At 47.5% G+C, this 21,893-nt stretch overlaps 2 protein-coding genes across 4 annotated transcripts in view; one reads left to right on the forward strand and one right to left on the reverse strand.

Annotated features, from left to right (window-relative positions):
• Positions 1 to 710: 710 nt before the first annotated feature.
• Positions 711 to 19,695, reverse strand: RSPH1 (radial spoke head component 1). Of its 2 annotated transcripts, XM_008535291.2 has the most exons (9): positions 19,454 to 19,695; positions 17,102 to 17,215; positions 16,894 to 16,999; positions 11,111 to 11,201; positions 10,470 to 10,605; positions 7,008 to 7,079; positions 4,448 to 4,607; positions 2,092 to 2,247; positions 711 to 918 (listed from the first exon to the last, which is right to left on the reverse strand). In XM_008535291.2, the coding sequence occupies exons 1-9, from the start codon at positions 19,505 to 19,507 to the stop codon at positions 866 to 868; spliced, it is 942 nt and encodes a 313-aa protein (XP_008533513.1). In that variant the 5' UTR covers positions 19,508 to 19,695; the 3' UTR covers positions 711 to 865. The 2 variants fall into 2 exon arrangements, with proteins under 2 accessions (XP_008533513.1, XP_070453416.1); XM_070597315.1 differs by lacking the exons at positions 10,470 to 10,605; positions 11,111 to 11,201 and having other exon boundaries at positions 17,960 to 19,596.
• SLC37A1 (solute carrier family 37 member 1) overlaps positions 19,422 to 21,893 on the forward strand; it is a 79,802-nt gene continuing 77,330 nt past the window's right edge. Inside the window, exon 1 of one of the 2 annotated variants that reach the window (XM_070597301.1) lies at positions 19,422 to 19,556. The gene's annotated coding sequence lies outside the window, so the exon portion shown is untranslated. Of the gene's footprint in view, positions 19,557 to 19,958; positions 20,298 to 21,893 lie in introns of those variants that run through there. The other variant, XM_070597299.1, reaches the window with a different exon arrangement.

Below are 21,893 nucleotides of genomic sequence, written 5' to 3' on the forward strand. Positions count from 1 at the left end.
TTTGGGCGAATCGACGACTCTTGCTGAGCGACCCTGGGGACAGAGGAGGATGGGTGAGCAGAGCTGGCAGGAGAGGAGGCAGGGGCTCCTCCCGGAGTTTGTGACTTTACAACAGCAGGGCCTGCAGTGGTGCCGGGGAGATGGGGGAGGAGCCAGGATGGGCCCCTACTCAAGAAACGTGAATGTGGCCTCGGCATTGGCCTCCCCTCTAGGAGACCTGAAGAGTGTACACAACAGGCTGAAACCACACCTGTGGGCCACTGACCCTCGGCCATCGGCAGGGACCCTTCGGGGAGCCAAAATCCACAGTGAATGCTGAAGACATGGACGGGGCGGGAGCGGCCCCTCCAATGGCAGCTGACGGTTTCTCACCCCAGCTCGGGGCGTATCTACTATGTGGTGTTTAATGAGAACTGCACACAGGAATTCTTATATTCTAGGTGTTTTTCTAACTCCTTTGAGGGAAATCTGAGAGGAGCTTTAGGATACAATTACTCCACTAGCTCAGCCTGAAATCCACTTCCATTAACCATCTTCTGTAGGGTTACAGCTGTGTGACACTTTTCTTTATCCTAGTTTTCTCCTCGAATAGGGGAAGACTGCTAAAACACACACACACACACACACACACACACACCACTAAAAACCATGTCAAAATAACCCGGTAACTTTCAGTTGAAGGAACTCGAAGCAGAAGTTGTCTCATAAACTAAAGATAAGGAGGAAATTTATTTGCAATTGTAAACCATTTTAACAAACAACTAAGCAAAAAAAGATGAATAACTGATTACTGTGAATGAATTAAGTAACGTCCGCATAACGGAGCATTTGCACAATACACTCTCCTAAGCGTTGGGCTGCACCCTCATTCTGATGGATCTAATTGTCTAGTTTCTTCTTCTTCAAAACTAGCATTTCCTGGGAAGAAAAGAGAAACAGAATATACTCCATATTAACATTTTTCTATTTTAAGATTCTTTATTTGCTAACAGATCTTTTTGTAATAAATAATATTATAAATATTAAGCATTTATCAGGCAAAAAATGGAAGGTTAATTTTTTTTTTCTTTTTTTGAGGCGGATTAGCCCTGAGCTAAGATCTGCCAACAGTCCTCCTCTTTTTGCTGAGGAAGACTGGCCCTGAGCTAACATCGGTGCCCATCTTCCTCTACTTTATATGTGGGACGCCGCCGCAGCATGGCTTGACAAGCGGTGTGTAGGTCCGCACCCAGGATCTGAACCAGAAAACCCAGGCCGCCAAAGTGGAGCACGTAAACTTAACCACTGAGCCACCAGGCTGGCCTCTGGAAGGTTAAATTTTATGCATACTTTTATAGTTTTTCTTTTGGTACTAGTAATAAACTAGGCAAAAGATATTTTCAACGTAAATGTTAAGACTATTCATGTAAGTGAGAGCATGTTCAATAATTCTCTCTTACCTGTATATACCGTCCAAATGCAACCAGCTTTATGAATGAAATATGTCACTTTTTGGCCCTTGTATTAATAAAAAGAAAAGCAGGACTTTGCTACATTCTCATAAGATGCTATTTTAAATTCATGAAATTTAGAATTCTTCTTTGTTGCTGAGTGGGCTCTGTAACTCTCACTGCTAGCTATGTTAAAGAAGAAACTCGCTCACATCCCTGTTCCAGGACCTGCAGAGGCGGAAGCTTCTAGATTAATGGTACATTCAAACCCACTTAAACAGAGCTGGTTCCCAGCACCGCTGGCCTCTGCTCACACTGCTGTGACTCAGCCACTGTAAAAATCGTGCAGTTAAATAGAGCCATGTTATAAACTGCTGACAGGACCCTGCGGCCTGCTCTCTTGGCGAAAATGGAGATTGGCAACTGATGGAGAGGAGGACAGACAGGGCACAGTCACACATTTGCAGGAGGACCCAGGAAGAAGCAGCCTTCTTATGGGTGTCACATGAGTTCTTAGCAGGTCCTCAGAGACCGTCTCCCAGTCCCTCAGGCCCGGCCCAAGGACAGCCTTGGCCCAAGGTGGACGACCCTCCAGCTCGGCCCTGTGTGTGCGCGGCCCTCGCTTCCCTCCCACCCTCCTCGCTCCACCAGAGCGGCTCACCCTGGTCTAGGTTGTCATATCGGAACTCCTCCCCGCCGTCCTCATGGCCCTCCTCTGTGGCAGCGTCTCCGTCTTCCTCTCCGGGCCTCAATGAGTCAGTCTCTTCCTCTGAAATGTCCGTCAGAGCCTGGGCCTCCTCGGCAGGCTCTCCGGGGCCTGAAGCAAAAGAAACAGGAATAGGGGCGGCGCTCCGTCCCCCGAGGCACCCTCCCTCCTGCTGAGAGCAGGCCCGGCTTCTCCCTCAGGGGACAGCCCCTCCCCACCTGAAGTTCCACCCGCCTGGCACACAGAGCATCCCATCCCAGTTGCAGTGACTGGTTCAGGGATGGGCACCATTGGTTTGATAACTCTAATTCCCAAGAGTTCCGATGACCATATTGAGAAAGAGAAGCTCTCTGTTCTCCAGGGTTCTTGAGCTGATTCGGTGACAATTTGATAAAGTCAATGAGCATTTGCCTCCAAAGGGAAGACAGCAGAGCCAATGCCCACAAGAGCAGAGGCCTGATCCAGCCATGCCTGAGGCTGTCTCTACGCCTGACTCTCCAGTTGTATGAACCAATCAATTAGTATTAGTATTATTTCACTTAGGCCAGTTTGAGCTGTCTTTCAATTACTCACAACGGAAGGACTCCCACCCAGAATAACCCACATTCCAGGGCACCTTCCCTACATCTCAGAAAGACTGCTGTGAGCCATGGAGAAGTGCTGCCCGGCTCCTCTTCAGAAAGGACTTGTCACTGCAGGTGCTGTCAGCCACCTTGCCCAGGTCACCTGCAGCTCGTCACTGACCAAGGTGAGGGGGTAAAGACCCGTTGATATCGGCTCAACACAAGGTTGACAGAAGAGAAGCCATATTGTAGAAAAGAAACCATACTGTAACTTTGAATGACCTCTGATTAACTAGCCCAGACAAGCTCTGTAGATTTTAGGGCCCCTCCCAGCTGCTATAAGTTGATAACTTTGCTTCTGAGTTCCTTAGGAATGTGGTGACCCCCGGGCAGAGAGTCTATGTTGACAGCCATCATCAACGACAACTGAAAGATCAGGATATAGGGCATTGCTCCAGTCTCTGATGCACATCCAGTAAACAAAGGACTATCAGGAACTGGGACCAGAGGTCTGCCCCACCTGGAGATCAGATGGAGGCCATACTGGAGATTAGGTCTATTTTTCGAGGACTCTTAAAATTTGGCTTGTCTGTCCTTCTCATCCTTCTGTTCTAATACTTGATTATAAAATGTGCCTTTCGATGTTGTTCCAAAGCTGTTGAGCAAGACACAGAATTCTAATCATGTAAAATGTCAACCTGAAGCCGGGAACAAGAGAATATTTCCAAATGAGTGCTAGACAGTTTCATCCTCTAACCCAGATCTATGCCCCGATTCAGCAGGAAGTAGCTAGATGGGTCTTTGCCCCAAATTCCTCAAGAATGAGGAATGACCAAAGACTATGAGGGGTTGAAATCGACAGAGAGTTAGCCATTGATGATTCAGTAGCTAAGAACTTAAGTTTTTTTCCTTTTTGCAGTTACTGATTATAGCTTTTAGCTGTTTAACCCGCCCATTGTTAACTGTGCTGTTTGGGCAATATGCTGTCTGACTTCCACTAGGCTCCTATAGAGGACATCTCCCTGGAGCCTGGGTCACCACGGCAATGGGTGTTTTGAGCTATTTTTCAGGAATTAGAACCCCTTGTTCACTTCAAGCCAGTTGAGACCACTAACCAATCAACTGGGCCCACGCAGATGTCCGATAGGTGACTTTTGATGTCAAGAGGCTAAAAACTCCACCCTATGCTAATGCTGCCATTTTGTGAACATGCATCCTGTGAATAGATACGGAGTCTGACTACGCTTGCACAGATCATCAATTGCCTCACCTCTCCTCACTTCCAATCACCTCTCTCCACAGTTCAGACCACCTTGCCCCTCATCCCATAAATGTCCTTGAGTCCCCATTTTCAGGGAAGTTGAATTTGAGGCTCATGCTCTCACTTCCTCACGTGGCTACCTTGTGATTAAACCCTCTCTCTGCTGCAATCTCGTCGTCTCGCTGTTTGGCTTTCCGGGTGGTGGGCAAAATGAACCTGTTGCCAGAACACCCACAGGACACAATGGGCTTCCCATGGCATCAACTGAGGCCGCCGAGTGCCGGCGTCATAGCTTGACTCGTCCCTCTATCCAATCAGTCCTACTGCTCTCCCCTCCTCTCCATCCCCTGGGAGGATCTGACCCCAAAGGCTCTCCCTAAGGACATCCTGCACAAAAAAGGGACTCAGAGTCCACTTCCCAGAGAGCCCAACCTACAACTGGCCTGTGAAGAGGACATGCGCAGCTCTGACACTGGAGGCGCCATACCCTCAGCTCGTGGGGCCTCTTCTTGGCCAGGTCCACCCTCAGGTGGCTGCTCCTCAGGGAGGGTGGGTGTCCACAGGGCCAGCTCTGTGATTTTGGTAGCCTTCCATTTTGGAACAGCAGCTGCCAATGTCTCTTCCTCCTCTTCCTCTTCTCCTCTTTCCTATTTTAAGTTTAAAAAATATAAATTTAGCAACATGTGTGTAAACTTGGTGTGGGATATTTAAAGTGAGGGGAGAAGGGATAGGTTTTGAGCTGCGTCTGAGCATTTTTATAATACGATTCAGTGATCAGACCACTTGCCAACCATTCGTAGTATAATCTAAGGGTTGAAAGTGGATCTTGAAAGAACTCGGATGAGCAATCAAAGTACAATGCAACACTCCACCTGCACTCTGTCGACTGACGCCACAAAAGGCTTTCAACATGAAAGGCTTTCAGCTGTCACTTCCCAGCTGTCTGGAGCAGTTAAGGCCTAAATGCCCTTTTCAATTGCTCAGCCACATTTTCCAGCTCTAAGCGTCTTTATATATAATAAAACCAAGATCACGGTAAGAAAAGGCCTAGAAACATCCTCAGACAACCATAGAATGATACTGAAGAGCATAAACACTAAAGCTCTAATCTCAAGGATCGTGGAAGGAAAAGTAAAGTTCAGTCACGGTAGAGTGAGAGTTTATCGTTTCTAAATGCGGAATGTTTTATAATAATGGATAATTCCAACAATGGTGCACAGCCAACATATGTCAATCTTGCCAAGCGTATTCTAACTATCTCAGTTTTGTAACCATCACGAAATTCCAAGGATCTGAACATCAACCCTATAAATATGGAAAACTTCACTGTCATGTAGGCGATCATACCTACGACAACGAGTGACAGACACCTGCCTATTACTTCCATTGAGTCACTCAGAAATAAATAGTCCACTTGGCTTCAAAATTTCTGAGTTTTGCCTCCCATGAAGGGCAACACTTTTGCTCCAGGAAGTGGTGCCCAAATTTGAACAGCACCAGAAGCCCCTGCAGGGCTTGTTAACATACAGGTCCCCAGCCCCACCCCTAGAGTTCTGATTCAGCACATCGGGGGTGGGGCCCACTTATCTGCATCTCCAACAGATTCCCGGGGGATGCTGATGATGCAGGCCCAGGGACTACCCTTTGAGAACCACCCCTGGGAGGACCTGTCGTCTCCTGTAGGGGGATCCTCCCCCAGGATCAGGGCCTCAATCCTCCAGCTGCCGGGAGTGTTGGCAGCTGATTGCTCATAACAGAGTCCCTCGCAAGGAACTGCCCTCCAACAAAGGAAGCCACATAGTCCAGGCATCATGCCGTGTCCACGGGCAGCCTGCACCCCATGATGGGTCGAGAGAGGGTCAAAGGTCCTTGCCTCCATTTAGGAAACATTGAAAGGCCATCCTGCTGCAGAGCTCCCACGGGGTCCAGTGAACAGCTCAACTTTCTCTTCTGCCAAATCTGGTTTCCTTTACTCCCTTACAGCAACTGATGCCAACACACTCCCCAGGAAATCTTGCCTGCACATCTTAGAGTCTGGGAGTCTGTTTCCCCAGTGTTATAGGTTGAATTGTGTCCCCCAAAATGATATGTTGGAATCCTAACCTCCAATACACCTCAGAGTGTGACTTTACTTGGAGATAGACTCTTTACTGAGGTCATCAAGTTAAAATGAGGTCATTGGGGTGGACTCAAATCCAATATAACTGGTGTCCTTATAAAAAGGGGGAATTTGGACACACAGACATGCACAGAGGGAGACAATGTGAAAAGACACAGGGAGAAGACTGTGGGGTTGCACTTGGGGGAACCTGGGGGGAGCTCCCCTGGGGAAGTACCCTGGAGGGAGGGACCCTGGGGGTGTCCTGGTTGGGGGTGGGGTGGGGCGCCTGGGGGAGGTGTTCCGGGGGTATTGTACTATATTATCCACAGGCCTTGGTCAGGCAATAATGAAAGGAATACGAGTGCGGCCTCCCTCACCCCAACACATACACACACACACACAAACACACACACATCACACACACACACACACACACATACACACACACATACACACACACACACACACAGACACACACACACACATGTATATTTGGATGCCTAATAATGACAAACCTAGCTGGCTAATTTCCATATCAACCAGGGAATATTAATTTAGCATCATATTAACGTTAAGTATTGGCAAGGAACAAAAAGAGAAAATTATAAGCGGTGCGAGTCACACACCTGAAACACTGAGTTATTGGATGAATTTGGTGACACGGTGGTTACAGATTGCAGGGGTCGGTTCTGGGACCTAACACTGTCCGGAGCTCTCCAACTCAGAGTTAGCTGGTTCCTCTGGACAAAAACTAGGTCTGGATTTCAGCAATAACTGTGAAATGGGATCGTTTAGTTCTGGCTTTTATTTCTAGACCAACACATGCAAATGAAGGAAAATGAAAAAGTGAAAGTCCCCATGCATCGGTGTGACTTCTAGCCTTGTCGGATCTATAGGAACGACATCACCTACGAGTGTGGGAAACGATACAGACTCTGCCACTTACCATATCTGTTAAGCGATATTCCCCATGCTGCTCACAGCCAACATCAAACACGTACTTTCCAGGGCCAGCGGGCTGCAAAGGGAATAGAAAGCAAGAGGTGCTACACTCTTAAGTGTCAACACCCCACAGAAAGTGCAAAATGCTTTGTAACGTCACCTCCATAGAACCTGCCCAAACCGTGTAATTGGGCAAAGTCCCACGTAGATTAAAGAATGCTTTTATGAACTAATGGCTGATGGAATTGCAAAGTAGAGGTCCTGTTCCGTTTGTTTTTAGAAACTTCAACTACGCTTTATCTCCTTATAAAAGCAATGTATTTATTACAAAACTTTCATTCAGTTGATAGCCACAGTCAAACTAGCCAGAGGTGGAACTAATAATATTTTGACTCTGTAACCTTGTTTCTAGCACACAGATTTTTCTTTATAAAAATCTGATTATAATTGTACATACTGACTCGTACTCTGCTTTTATTTAGAAGTATGCTGTGAACAACTTCCCACGTTCACAAATATTCTGCCACAGCACCAGCTGTCAACCTGGTGTTTCATTTCATCTATGAATTATAATCTGTTCTACCCATTTGTCAAATGTTGTTGACATTTGGTGTTCAGACATTTTTCTTTGACAAAGACTACTATAGGAAACATATTCTGAGTTACATCTTTATGTACACTCTTGATATTTTCCTTAGGGTAAGTTTTCGGAAGTAGAATTTCTGGATAAAAGTATTTACATATATTTTTTTTTTTGACCAGAAGAAAGCTCTAATAATTTTCACTACCACAACAGCACTGAAAAGCCCCCTTATCCTTAAAACCTTGTGTTTTCTGGGCATTAAAACATTTTGTTCTATTTTTATACTTTTATAAATACGTAAAAAACCACCTCATCATTTTAAGTCGCCTCGCTAAAGTTGATAGTAAGGTTGAATTTTTGTCAAGATTTTGACCATTTAAATCATGCTGATTGACACAGGTGTTTTATATATTAAATGCTGCAAATATCCTAACCCCATTGGTTGGTCATTTATCACTTAAATTTTCTTTATAGCATTTTCTAAACTTTAAGGGACTATTTTTATCACACTAAATCTATTGTTTTTCCACTTTATGTGTCGGTTTAAAAGGTTCTCTTTCCTTGTTGCAAAGTTGGTAAACATTCACCTTTCTATCTGTGATTTTCTAGTTTACCTTTAAATCTCCATTTCTTCTAGAAAGTCTCTTCCTCTACACGTTGGAGGACAAATTCTGATTTTATTTTCCTCCCAAATGGTTACCATGCTGGCCCAGCCCCGTTTCTTGGCCTCTCCCCATCATTCTCCGCTGATTTGAGAGGCCCCCCCCTTCAAGTGCTAAATTATTTTGCACCTGGGATCTGCCTCTGACTTTCTAACCTGCTTCGCTGACCCGTATATCTCCATCCCGCTATCACACTGCCGTAACAATCGAAGCTTTACAGCATGTTCCAATAACTTGTCAGCAAGGATGGGACCAGTAATTCTCTGAGGAAGAAAGTCAAACCAATAACAAGAGTGTGCAAAGATGCTGAACCTCACTAGGAATCAGGGAGATGCTCATGAAAACAATGAGAGAACATTTTTTGCCCATCAGATTTGCAAAAAATATTGAAAACTGATAATATCCAGTGTTGGATGAGAAAATGGGATAGAGACTCTCATATTCTGTGGGTGACAGTATGAACAGGCACAGTTTTGTAGGACAATTGGCAGTATCCATCATGATTTAAAATAGCAATACTGGGGCCAGCCCTGTGGCTGAGTGGTTAAAGTTCCTCACGCTTCACTTTGGCGGCCCGAGTTCACAGGTTCGGATCCCGGTTGCAGACCTACACCACTCATCAGCCATGTTGTGGCAGCAACCCACATACAAAGTAGAGGAAGATTGGCACAGACGTTAGTTCGGGGCTAATCTTCCTCACACACACAAAAAAAAGGTGGGGGAGGATTGGCAACAGATGTTAGTTCAGGGCAAATCTTCCTTACAAAAAAAATTTATATATATATATATCTCAATACTTGTGGATTCAGCAATTCCAGTATCTAACCTATATAAATACTCTCAAGTGTGAAAAAAGATAATGTTCCTTTGTGTATATTTGTGTATTCTGATGTCATGTGATCCCATTTATGACACTAAAACCCTCACCCTATAATTCTATATAAGTTGTACAAGTGTGTGTTGTTGTATGTATAAGTGCATGTGATGCACAGAAAGTGGCATGGAAGGACACTCCTGCAGGGAGAAGAAGCAAGGGGAGGGGAGGGCTGGAGCATGAGGTAGGCAAGAGGACTCGTGTCTGAGTGTTCGCAGGTAGAATGTACTCACGATTACTTGTATAAGTTTAAGGTTCTCACTAGCCAGCAGAGTGAAGCATCCACTTTCGCTCTTCTCTTTCAGACTAGTCTAGCTCTCTGCATTCACTGATTCTTCCCCGTTAACTTTCGTCAAATTCTCTTTCCCTCCGCCCACCTCCTGAGATCAAAAAATACCCCATGGGAATTGAATACATGATGTATAGATTTGAGGAGAATGTGCTGTTTTAATGAAGACTAAAAGTAGACTCTGTAATTAGGGCGTGAATTATATGTAAATGAAAACCGAGCTTTAAGAGAGTCTGAGACGACTTCATTAAATCAGTTCAATGTTCCCTGTGGCAACTTCTAACGCCTTTAATTTGCTCAGCAAACTCCTTCTTCGGGGGAAGTTTCTGCTCGACCCCTGATCAAAGCTATAACAAACGTCAGGGTGGTCCGGTCAGAATTGTCCAGGGTTTGTCTGCATCCCTCTAGGGCTCGGACAAAAAGGGCAAGCCAAGCCACAGAGTCCTCCAAACAGAAATGACTTATCGCCGGCACCGAGAACTGGAAACCTGCAGACCCAAGACCTGGGGCTCTGCGCAGCCCTCCAACCCCACCACAACCTGGAGCTGGTGGGCTGGCTGCAGCACCAGGAAGCAGCTCGTGGGTCTCCATGCACCCACCACCACCCGCCGTTCCCCGCCCCAGGGGCTCCAGCCTTGCAGCTCCAGCAGAAAGAAACCCCAAACGCCCACATGCTCAACTGCAGGAAATATTCAGTCATTCCAGGCAAACAACCATTTCATATCAGATTTACCGTGAGAGGGAGCACATACAAGAGGTCAAGATGCACCCCCTCCCCCGCGTGTTATAATATGTGGCACATCAGTGCTGGAAGAGGGGAGATTTTACTGAGATGCAGAGAAACAGGCCAAGCCCCCCTCCTCACTATGCCCTCTGTGGCTATCAGAGAGGCTCAGAGAGGCACAGCTGCCTCATTTCCCATATTCAGGGGTCCGGGGACAGTGAGGAGGCGGTGGGAGAGTTTCCCTAAGTTTTTACTTAGTTTTTTGGCTCACACGGTTACATAGGCTGGGGGAGGAGGGTATTTCATTGGCAAATGTTGCTTCCCTTTGACTTACATTTTTGTTCAAGAACTTGCCCTGGTACCTGTGGTTCAGGTGAACAAGCTCAGCCGCACCCTCCTGCTGTCCGTTTACCCAGGTGCCGACATACTTACTGCCCGTCTCCGCGTAGAAATAGGTGCCTTGCCCATGCCTGGATAAGACAAGGAACACAATGCATCTTCCACCTGGTGAAAAGCTTCCAGGCTTATAAGACAGATATTTAAATTGAGAGCAGCCTAGGGTGACACAGGCTCACAAGCCGTTTGGCTTCTATATCTGTGCCCGATCAAAGGATGCTCCTGCTCTGTGCGCGCAGCCTGGGACGGGCACTGCCTACTGGATGACCTTCCTGTCTATCAGTTGGTTCACGCGGGGAAGAGGCAGCACTCCTGGGAGCTGTGGCTCCGGCATCCAGGAGGTTCTTCTGTGCCCTCCACACCCTGGGGCTCCTGGGTGAAGGACCCACGTGTTCTCCCGCCTCGAGACTGCCCCTGCCCAGGAACGCATCATCTGGCTGCTCGCCGTAAAGCCGTGGAGGGTTTGAACGGCCTGGCAGGGTTGGTTAATGGGCTTTGCTCTGAGGCTGTTTCTCAATAAGATGTTGTCATGTTCTTGTTACAGGAATCCAGCTGTAGGAATGAAGAGAGAACCCGCACCTTTGATGAGCGAACCACTCTCCAGTGTAGGTGTCGTTATTGACGTAGTAGTACACGCCGTGGCCATGCCTCTGGTCATCTGCCCACTCCCCTGGAAGGACGACACGAAAGCAGACCCGGGTGAGAGGCAGGCGGTGATGCCCTTCACCACTGCCTCTTTCCACTCTGACTTCCCTCCCTCCCGCGCCTCTCAGGCAGAGGGCGTGGAGTAGCGGAGCATTTGGGGAGCTGGCTGCGTCGAGGGTTCGCTGGGGACAGATCTTGGCAGGTGTATGTACATGGGCCACAGTCGCCTGCATGTGCCGACAGCAGGTTTCACAGTTGGTGGGCGGCGCAGGAGAGCATTCAAACCAGGGTATCTGCCCCATTGCCGGTGGTCCCTCCACCACCCTCCGTTTGCCTTGCAAGTGTTTAGTGATCCAGCAACAATGTCAAGACTGGATGGCCTATCCCAGCCACTTGCCAGCATTTCCCTCCATTTCCCACCTTGCCACCTGGCTCCAACCTTTCCAGCCTAGTCTCCAGGGCGACTACATACGACACACCTGTGCACTACGTCCATGTGAGTGGACTCTGCGCCTTTGCCAACCCCCGGCCTCCTCACGTCAATGTCCCTGCCCTCTCACCTCCAGGCATTTTCCTGCTGATTTCCTGTGGACTTGATAGGAAATACTGAAACCAGCAAAGATTCCACCATGTTCACAACACACCTCTGCCATAAGGATGACAGCTAACAAGCTGGTGAATGTCGTCAATTCTTGAAGATTAACTCCTGCTCCAGGAAACTCAGAATGTCTTCAGATCTTACACCTCACATTTGAAAGACACTTAGCAGAGGTTTCTGAAGTGGACAACTACCCTAAAAATGAACATGGCATTGCCAATAACAAGTTATGCTGAATGACACTTTCCTAGACTATGAATAATTTAAAAAATGAATTTTGATCACTTTGTTGATCAAAGAGAAAAGATGGAATTCTCCGTTTTCTCTATAGAAAACGATGTTACAAAATTGTTGTCAAATAGAGAGATGTTCCATTATTAGCTAACGAAGATAGGGAAAAGGCATGTGGGAGGTGCGTAAGAGACAAAGTTGTAAAATTCACGTTATTTCCTCAGATTTTGTGATGCTTGTGGTATTTTTAAATTTTTCATTTATTTTGATTTCTCATTACAAATAAAAATTCACTTTTATACCAACATTATGTTCTTTTTTTAAAGAGGGATCCCAAACTTGTATAAGCTTCTGGTTTATACAAAAAACAGATCCAGTGCAGCATGAAGATGAAGAATACACAGCATGCTAAGAATAGGCTCATTATCCCAGAAATATGTGTTTACATGAACAAACCCCGAAGTCTACCTACAAAAGGGAACTTCTACATATTTCCTCCCTCAATCCTACAAGGTCCTGAGCACTTGCGGAGACAGACAAGCAGCTGTACAGATAACGGAGCCGTCCTGGAGGAGCTTGCCCTCATCTCGGGGCGGGAGGCAGACGCACGCACATCAGCAGAGCTCAGCGTAAGGCAACAGAAAGAGCCGCACTGCATGCTTTCAGAGAGTGGATAGCCGTTTAGAAAAGGGCAGGTGTACTGAAGATGCACAAAAAGAAAGAGGTAGCAGTTGGTAGCAACTAAGAAAGAGGACTGTGGGGTTGGCCTGGTGGCGCAGCGGTTAAGTTCACACGTTCTGTTTCGGCGGGCCAGGGTTCACCGGCCTGGATCCCGGGTGCAGACCTATGCACCACTTGTGAAGCCATGCTGTGGCAGGCGCCCCACGTGTAAAGTGAAGGAAGATGGGCACGGATGTTAGCTCAGGGCCAGGCTTCCTCAGCAAAAAGAGGAGGATTGGCAGTGGATGTTAGCTCAGGGCTATTCTTCCTCAAAAGAAAGAAAGAAAGAAAGAGGACTGGCTTCCATGGTGTGATGTGTGACAGGGATGACATGAGCAAGAGAGACAGAGAATCCCCAAACTGAGATAATTCCTTCAAAGCAGGGGCTTGAACCTAAAGTAGCCATGAGGACATGCAGAGTATGCAGAAGTCTTGGAGGACTTGCCTGAATCTTTTTTTTTTTCCTTGAGGAAGATTGGTCCTGAGCTAACTACTGCCAATCCTCCTCTTTTTGCTGAGGAAGCCTGGCCCTGAGCTAACATCCATGCCCATCTTCCTCCACTTTATACGTGGGATGCCTACCACAGCATGGCTTTTGCCAAGCGGTGCCATGTCCGCAGCTGGGATCCGAACTGGCGAACCCCGGGCCGCAGAGAAGCAGAATGTGCAAACTTAACCGCTGCGCCACCGGGCCAGCCCAACTTGCCTGAATCTCAAGGGGCAGTGGTGTCCTGGTAACGTATCAGTTAAAACAACAGCAAAGAAGCAGCAGCCCTGACCTGTAGCATTTGCCAGTTTCTGTGGTATCAACATTTCCACCGTGGCCAATTTCAAGCTATGCGTGGAGTTGGGAAAAAGAAGTGCCCAGCTGGCTTTTGTGAGCTATCGTGAGCTGACTCCTGCCCAGCTGGGGGCCAAAGAGACCTCTGCTGACACCCTTGCACCCTTTGGTTTCTTCCCAGCAGAAGACCATGACGGAAATATTGCATCCTCTTCTCTTGTCTCCAGGGTGGTGTGACAAGAAAAATATATTGGGTATTTTGCAGAAAACTTTAAAAAATGTAAGAGAAAAATTAAATTGCAAAAGACTCTAAATTTCAAGCCAGTGAAGATGGGTGAGCAAACTTTTTTAAAAGTCCAAGTTTACTTAACAAACAACTTGTTAAGAGACCCTGCCCACCAGATTATCGTCCGACCACAGTAGACGGTGCAGAACCGAGGAGGGCAGCTAAGCAAACAGACGCCTCCTGGAGCAGGTCTTCCACAGCCATGAGTCAGGTTTTCTTTTTTGACATGAATGCCATTGAGAAACTTGATTGCTGTTGCTTTAAATTTCCACTTAACTTTTTAAGTCTTTCTACCCCTAATCCTATACTTTCTCATCATTCTTGATCTTGTCAACTCAAGTTTTTTTCAACCACATTTCTTTTCAGGAGAAACCCTTCGAGTTGGCTGGTTGGTTGGTGGTTTGGGGTTGGGTTTCCCTCGGGGAGAGCACTGCCTCATCCCCATGGCTTCCAGGTCTGGCGATCTGGGGATTAAAGACCATTTGAAATAAAAAGCCTTCACAAAAAGCTTCTCTCCCCACATCTAAAATCCACTTTAGTCACTGGCTCCCTATGCGGGCCCCCAACCTGCTGAGTCAGCAAGACACCGAAGAGAGGGGAGCTAGCATTTGCGAGGAGCCGCTCTGTGCCAGATATCAGCTAGACTCTTTGCACTTCGTTTGGGATGTGTAATAATTGAAACACATTTTTACAGATGCAGGACCCGAAAACCAGAGAGATCATGCACTTTGCCCAAGGTCACACAGCAGGACTGATACAAAGATCCAGGTTTGTCTATTCCAACAACATGCTCTCTTCTCCACAAGCACCCCAATAGCCAAGAGCTCATTCTTCTTCCAGCTCCTGCCCCCTGAGAGCTTCTAGGAAAGTTAGCTTCAAGTCGTCAAATCATTTTATTTCTCCACAATTTCGTTATTAAACATCTTTGTTTTTCCTAGTTCTATTTGGCGGGCAACAGGAGCAGCATTGGATGGGGACGCTTCCTTCCTTTCCAGCCTCAGAGTACTCCTTGGCCCTCCATCCCCAGACTTTGAGCTCTACAGAGGTGGTTCCTCTCCAAAATCTGGCACCCACTCACCCCTCCGACCTCCTCCTTCACTCCCCTAAGCACCCTTGTTTCCCTGCCGTTGGCCAAGTAGCCACCGAGCCAGGAACGCCTCCCAGCTCCTCGCCTGTCCGAGCACTGCGGCCTCGGCCTGGCCTGGCTCAGCGTCTGGGAGACTTCAGGCCGAGGCTGAGCACACCGCCCTGCCTGAAACCACTCAGTGCCCCTCACGATGGCAGTCGGCCAATGCACAGCAACGAGGAACTCAGCCACGTGTGAACTCGGACTTGATGGCTGGAAGATTGTACACTTACTGAGCTAAAATTGATATTGCCGCTTCTGACCTCAAAGGAGAGACCTCTGAGGAGTGACCGCACCTGCGCCCTTTAAGATGCGAAACCACACGGAGGAACAAAAATTTCCAACATTTCCAGAGAAGTTTTAGACGTTAGCTAACCTTTGTATTAAACATTACTTCAATTCCTTATTTTGAGTATCTTTTTATATAAATATATATGTGTGTTGTTCAATTTGTATTAACATCTTCACTGAAATAAAAAATCACAACAATGAGATTACTTTCATAAGGATTTGGGAGGAATTAAATCAAGCCCTAAATTAAATTATTTAAGGTTGATTTAAAAAGCAGATGGTGCTTTTTCTGGAGCAAGCCTTCTAAGATCGATGAAATAAACAACAGAAATTCCATCTCTCTCAGGGCCGGCCCCGTGGCCGAGTGGTTAAGTTCACGCACTCCACTTCCACCGCCCAGGGTTTCGCCGGTTCAGCTCCTGGGCTCGGACCTAGGACGGATCATCAAGCCATGCTGAGGCAGCATCCCACATAGCACAGCCAGAAGGGCCTACAACTAGCATATGTAGCTATATACTAGGGGGACTTGGGGGAAAAGAAGAAGAAGAAGAAGAAAAGAAGATTGGCAACAGGTGTTAGCTCAGGACCAATCTTACAAAAAAGAAATTCCATCTCTAACAGGAAAGCATTAACACCCTCCACCTTGGTCTCAGATCCCACAGAAGCCTTCTAGAATAGCCCTTGGTTCTGGTTTTATGTGGCAACAAGACAGGCAGTTCCAGCTTGCACTCTGAGGATGCGTCCTCCTTACTAAGAAGCAATGTGATCACAAAGTGCATTGTCGCCCAGCTGACACTTACTGAGTGCTTACCATTGGTCAGGCGTGGTTCTGAGTGTTTCATGTGTATTCATTCATTTAATCCTCACACTGCAGATGGGAAAGCTGAGGCAAGGAGCAGGGAGGTGCCCGAACAAGGTCACACCTATTGTCACCACAGTCCCAGGGTTGGGATCACAGATCTTTTTGGCAATCTAATCAAAATAGGTGACTTCCTAGAACATAGAATTTTGCACAGGGTCTGAAGGCTCACAACCCACTCCCTCCTTGCCTCTCTTCCCAGGTTCAGACACACCTTCACGCCTCATCAAGATTAGACTAACACTGTAGTCACACCAGGTGACAATGGTGTGTGGGGCAGCAGTGTGGTTCTTGGAAATAAGGGAACAAGGATCTTCCTGAGACATAAGATTGGCCTGTAAGGAACATGGCAGAGATAGGAACACCAGCCTAATGAGACAGAATGCCTCCCAGACCAGAAGCCCTCAGAGAAGGAACCATCAGGTCTAAAGAAACAGTGTGCTCATCGGAAGAGGGGTTGTCAGAAACAGAAATAAGTCCAAGGAGATGAAGCTAACAAGCGTCGAAAGTCATGGGGCCAACCAACTGCGCGAGGTCTGTGCTCGCCAGCTGCCTCCCTAGTGTTAGCTCCGCAGTACACGGGCTCACAGGAGAGAAAGTGCTGGTCACGGGAACAGTCATGTTTCCCACCCTGGATCAATTCACTGATTACAAGGCTTTCTGGTTTCTGGGCCAACCCTGTGAACATAGGAACACAATTTTTGTTTGTTGAATGACTGACTAACCTGGAGAACTTTACGCTTTCTCGTATATCTCAGTATACACAGACAAGTTCAATCCCAAAAGCCCTCTGCCACACAAGTCTGCTTCATGAGAACATTTTACCTTCATATCTTGATCCATCTGGATATATAAATGTGCCATGACCATGCTTTTTATTTTTGGCATATTCTCCGATGTAGCGAGCACCATTTTTAAATTTGTAGATCCCCTGAAACACATCGATTATATAATCCGTATCATTCCTGAATCTTGTACTTGCTAATAGAGTATTAAATAGGGAAAACCACTCCTTCAAGTCAGCGGCTCTGACCTGGCCGTGTCTTTTACCGTGCTCATAGTTCCCTTCATACGTGTCCCCGTTGGGCAGTCTCGCTTTCCCATGGCCGTGCCGCTCACCTGCCTCATTCCGACTCCCTTCATATTCCTGGGCGAAAGAAATCAGAATTATTAGAGCTCCAACTTAGTAAGCGCTAACCACGTGTTAAGCACTGTGCAAACAGTATTCCATTGAATTCTCCCAATTCTTGGCCCTGTCTACAGATAGGTAACCAGCCTGGAAGACAGGAGCGTTGATCCAAGGCCTTGAGACTGGTACCTGTCCACAGTGGGAGCCACCCTCTTCCCCTCCAACATCTGAGCTTGCAATTTATTACAATAACCCTTTACGCTATAAACAAAATCAGCCAATTTGTGAAAAACATAAAGTACTCCAAATTGTGTTCTTTAGCAGAACATGTTTGAAACAGCATATGCAGGCGGAACAGGTCCTGAGGCACAAAAATATCTCCCCATTTGCTCCCTCCAGTAATCCAGGACTTAAATGCAAATGCCCTAAGAAAAGTAGCTCTTCCTTCAAACAAGGCCTGGGGAGCCTGTGGCCTGAAGACAGCTTTGGCCTTCCGGGAAGGGAAAGGATGGGAGGGAAAGGGGCAGGAGGAAGCTGGGGAGTAAATGGGGCTCCACTGTCACAAGAATCTCCTAACTCAACTTAGTTTATCTTAGTTTTACACTCCCTATTAAAAGACTGAAGGTTCAAACCTCATAGCCCATGTGGAAATAATTTTGTATCTATCTTCAAAGTAAATCAATAAAAGATGTAACACAAGCTTGAAATTTACCTATTTTTCCCTATCCTTCATAAAATAAACATTCCTCAAGCGCCTCGTACCTGAGTGTAGAGTGCACATCATAAATAACAGCCAAGGCACAGAGCAACGATGGATGGAGTTGGATCCGTAGAGAATTATTACAAGACAGGTTCAGACACGGAAAGTTGAGGACTTCAGAAACAAACATTTGTGCAGTTCTTGTCATTTCCTAGCACTGCTTGGTTCAGAAATTCTTGACCAGGATATAAGGTAAAAGTCTGTGACCTTACAGATTTGTTTCAGGGTTAGTCTAAATCAAAATGTACCAGAGGCCCCTCCTCCTGCCCCAAAGAGCCTTCCAGTACGCCCAACCCTGAGCCGCTGGGGTGGCTGAGCAGGAGGGCAGTCCTTTAAAGTGATCTCAACTGTGATTTGAAGCTGAAAATTATGGGCACTGAAAAGTTGCAAATCAGTAGGGCCATTGGAGGAGATAAACTAGAAAGCTTACTGAGTGGGTTTGGCAGTTTGGGTTCCCTCAGAAGCAGATTCTGAGCAAGTGATTTTTTAAAAAAACAAAAAGTGCTCCCCAGAGAAACCAGTAAAGGGTGTGGAGAAACAGATATGAAAGAAGAGGCTGCCAAGTATGGCTGATGTCAGGTGATATCCCAGACTCAGCCTCATCCACAGGGGACCCTGGAGCATAAACCGCTCCAATTTGTCCTGCTTTTTAGCACTAGCTTCTGGCTGTCGAGGGGCACATGGATCCCACGCACTTCTGGCTCTCCCTACCAGCCAGGTGGCTCCAGTGTGTGGAGGTGCTAGTCTTGAACAGCAAATCAGGCAGAAGCTGGGAGCTGGATGTGCAGAGTTAGCAAAAAGTTCTGAGCAGGCACTGACAGCATCTATCACAGCACAGGTACTAATTTTTCAGTTAATTCTGAAACCATCTCAACTCTGTACCCTGCACACACACAGTAGTTGAGGCTCCCAACCTGTCAGCCAGAAAACGGTTACCCTCTGGCTTAGAGAGGCTAATCTCTGGGCAGTACAAATATGCCCACACAGAGCCCAGTTCACATCACTGGATGTGCATCTCTTACGACCTACGTCAGTTCCGACAAGGGTGAAGAAAGCACATATGGGTTGTGGGTCTATATGGTAATATCTTCAGGAAGACTTCGCTGAGCCTGAGACCTCCTCAGCATTTCTTGAAGGCTGCCAGGAAGGAGCTTTCCTACCCGGCCATCCAAGAAAACTGACTGGATGGAGGGTAACAGCAGGGAAGAGGGCGCTTCCAAAGCCTTGACTTAGAAATCTTTGCCTTTAATGGGAGGCGGGATGGAGTGGGAGGAGAGAGAGAAGGGATGTGGCAAGCTGACGTCACAAGGTTTCACTTTTCAGCACCAACTTCCAGGAGGCAGCGCCCGCTGTGGCCGGCTTGATCCTAATCCCTGGCCGGTCTGCCGGAGGGGACTGTGGCTGGCCTCCAGGCCTCCCCACTCTCGGAACCCGGCTGCGGGGGTCCGCTCGCCACCGCGCACCGCAGAAGCCCCTCCCTCACCCGAAGCTCTCACCCCAATATCATTCTCTCCCTCCTCCTCCAACTCCTCCGAGCCCAGGTCTGACATGGCCTTGCCCCAGTCTCGGTCCCCGCCGCCGCAGGCCCCTCTCTAGTCGGTAGGTACCAGCCACCCGCACAGCCGCGTCCGCCGTCACCATGGAGACGAGGCCAGGCCCGCCTCCCTCCCGGCGCCGGCTGAGGGGAGGGAAGGGGCGGAGAGGAGTCTGGCAGCCGGGATGCTGTTATGGCAACGGGACGGATCGGCCAATCGCCGCTGGGGAAAAAAGAGTGGGTGTGGCCTGGAGCGGGAAGGGGCGGGGCAGAGGGCGCGGAGTGGAGCCAATGGCAGCCAGAAGATATTGTCATAGCAACGGGAAGGGGCGTCTCGACCAATCGCCGCCTGAGAAGAGGGAGGGGGCGGGGCCTGGGGCGGAGAAGTACCCACCAGCTCTCTAACCTGGACGCCACGTGGCTGGTCCCTGGAATCCCTTTAGTTGGCTGCCGGGTGATGCTGCAACGAGAAGCCACCTTTGGAACAGGGCCCTAAAGAGGAGGGGCACAGGAGGCGTGTCGGGCCAGCTCTTAGAGTTTCAACCCTGCCCGGTGCTGGGCACTACCCCTTCCGACCCCGCCCCTCAGCTTTTCGGGTTTTTCCGGAAGCCCTGTCTGCTCCTCCTCACCTTTCTGGGGCTCTTCCGACCCTTCGGTTTTGGCAGACACCGAGACGTGTCCGCTGAGATCTTTTCTCGCGTTTGTAAACATCTCCTCCTGACTCAAACAGTCAGCTCTGACCTCTTAGCAGATGCGTGTCCACACCGATGCCCGTCAGGGTTTGACATCCCTCCTCAACCCCAAACGTGAGTCCAGCCCCCTCTGGGGTCCCATACGGAGATCTGCTCCCTCACACACTCCCACCCAGTCACATGTGCGCGCACACACACATGAACATCCGCACTCATTCCCGCTCGCTAATGGGCCCCTCCTCCTGGCTTCCCTCCAGTCACCTGACACTTCGCCTGCCCTGGGCCCCTCCTGATCTCCTTCCCATTTCCTCTGTCATCACCCCAGATTCAGGCCTTCCTACTGCCCCAGTAAGCTCTGGCCAACAGCCTCCAATCAGGGCATACCTTTCCCCCACAATAAAGCTTTCTCACTCCTGATTGGAGGCTATTGGCCTGGGAGTGCTGTAGGTGGGCTAATGAGAAGCCGGGCATCCTATGTGATTGGGCAAGAGCAAATTCAGCTTTCTCTGGTTGGCCCTAAGTTGGAAGTAGGGACAAAAATTAGTAAAACTCTGTTTTTAATCAAGTCCTGGCCATTTGGGGTCAACTGTTACAGGGGTTATTGTTTGTTCCTGAATCAGTTGGTAGAGATAGCACACCAACTTCCTACAAGTCTGACTTACAGCCAGCTGGCTTCCTGGGATGGCTACTCTGCATAATGGGTTGGCTTCCTGGGCTGGTTGCTGCAGGCTGTGGGTCAAAGTTCTATTTTCATATATGGTTTGGCCATTGTACATTTGTATAACCAATTTCTAGTGTGTTTTTGCAAATTATAGAAATAACTGTGTTTCATCTTAAATCTAAATATGGTATGGTGCTCTTAGTTTCTTTTGAGATTTAATACCTTCAACAGAAATAATATCAATCATTTTATTTCTTCAAATCTAATATCTAAGTATCCAAAAAACTTGATCTAAATGGAGGCAAAACAGGTCTTAAAGTCATCATTGTTCAGTGGAAACGTTACTCATCCAAAGTCAGAATGCCCAAGTTCTAATTCGGGGTTCCCATGGCTTATTAGCTTGGTGACCTCAGGCAACTCCCCTGCCCTCTGAGCCTCAGGTTCCTATTCTGTTAACTAGGGAGAAGAAACCCTTTCAGTCTCGAAGGGCTGCCATGGGGATCAAGGATGCTACTTTATTAGTGTATTGTTATCTATTATGATAGCTTCATAATGTTAACAATGAAGATATTACAGAAATATCACATATCATTAATAGAAAGTGCCCCTCACACCCACAGCAAGGGGTGTTGTTTGTTGTTGCTGGAGGGGCAGGGAGGTGGGAGGACTGGTAAACACAGAGTTTGATCTTGCTGGCAGCCTTGAGGTGAATAATCCACAGATGTTCAGGAGCATACATACCCTGTAGACCTTTCTCTCAGAAATAATGACATAATAGCAGGTTGCAATCCTAACCAGCCTTAACCAAATCTCATCACAGGCCCAAACACATCACTTACTGGAAAAAGGAACAATTTGCAAGCAAATTAACACACAAGACACTACAATTGTATTGTTTCTAGATGCAAAGATGAAAAGATTATAAACACCAAAATTTAACAGTTTTTGTTGTGGGGAAAGTAAGGGAATTGGAATAATAGATGATCATTATTTTTTATACTTAGCAGTTGCCAGATTTACTACAACTGAGCGTGTCTTTCTATAATAAA

Source organism: Equus przewalskii, chromosome 27 (genome assembly GCF_037783145.1).
Source record: "Equus przewalskii isolate Varuska chromosome 27, EquPr2, whole genome shotgun sequence".
NCBI classification, from domain to species: domain Eukaryota; kingdom Metazoa; phylum Chordata; class Mammalia; order Perissodactyla; family Equidae; genus Equus; species Equus przewalskii.

Coding starts and splice junctions, on each gene's coding strand:
- RSPH1 (XM_008535291.2), bottom strand. CDS start 19,507: ATGTCAGACCTGGGCTCGGAGGAGTTGGAGGAGGAGGGAGAGAATGAT. Junction 11,202..16,893: donor AGATGGATCAAGATATGAAG/GTAAAATGTTCT, acceptor TCGTCCTTCCAG/GGGAGTGGGCAGATGACCAG. Junction 10,606..11,110: donor GAGTGGTTCGCTCATCAAAG/GTGCGGGTTCTC, acceptor TGTCTTATCCAG/GCATGGGCAAGGCACCTATT.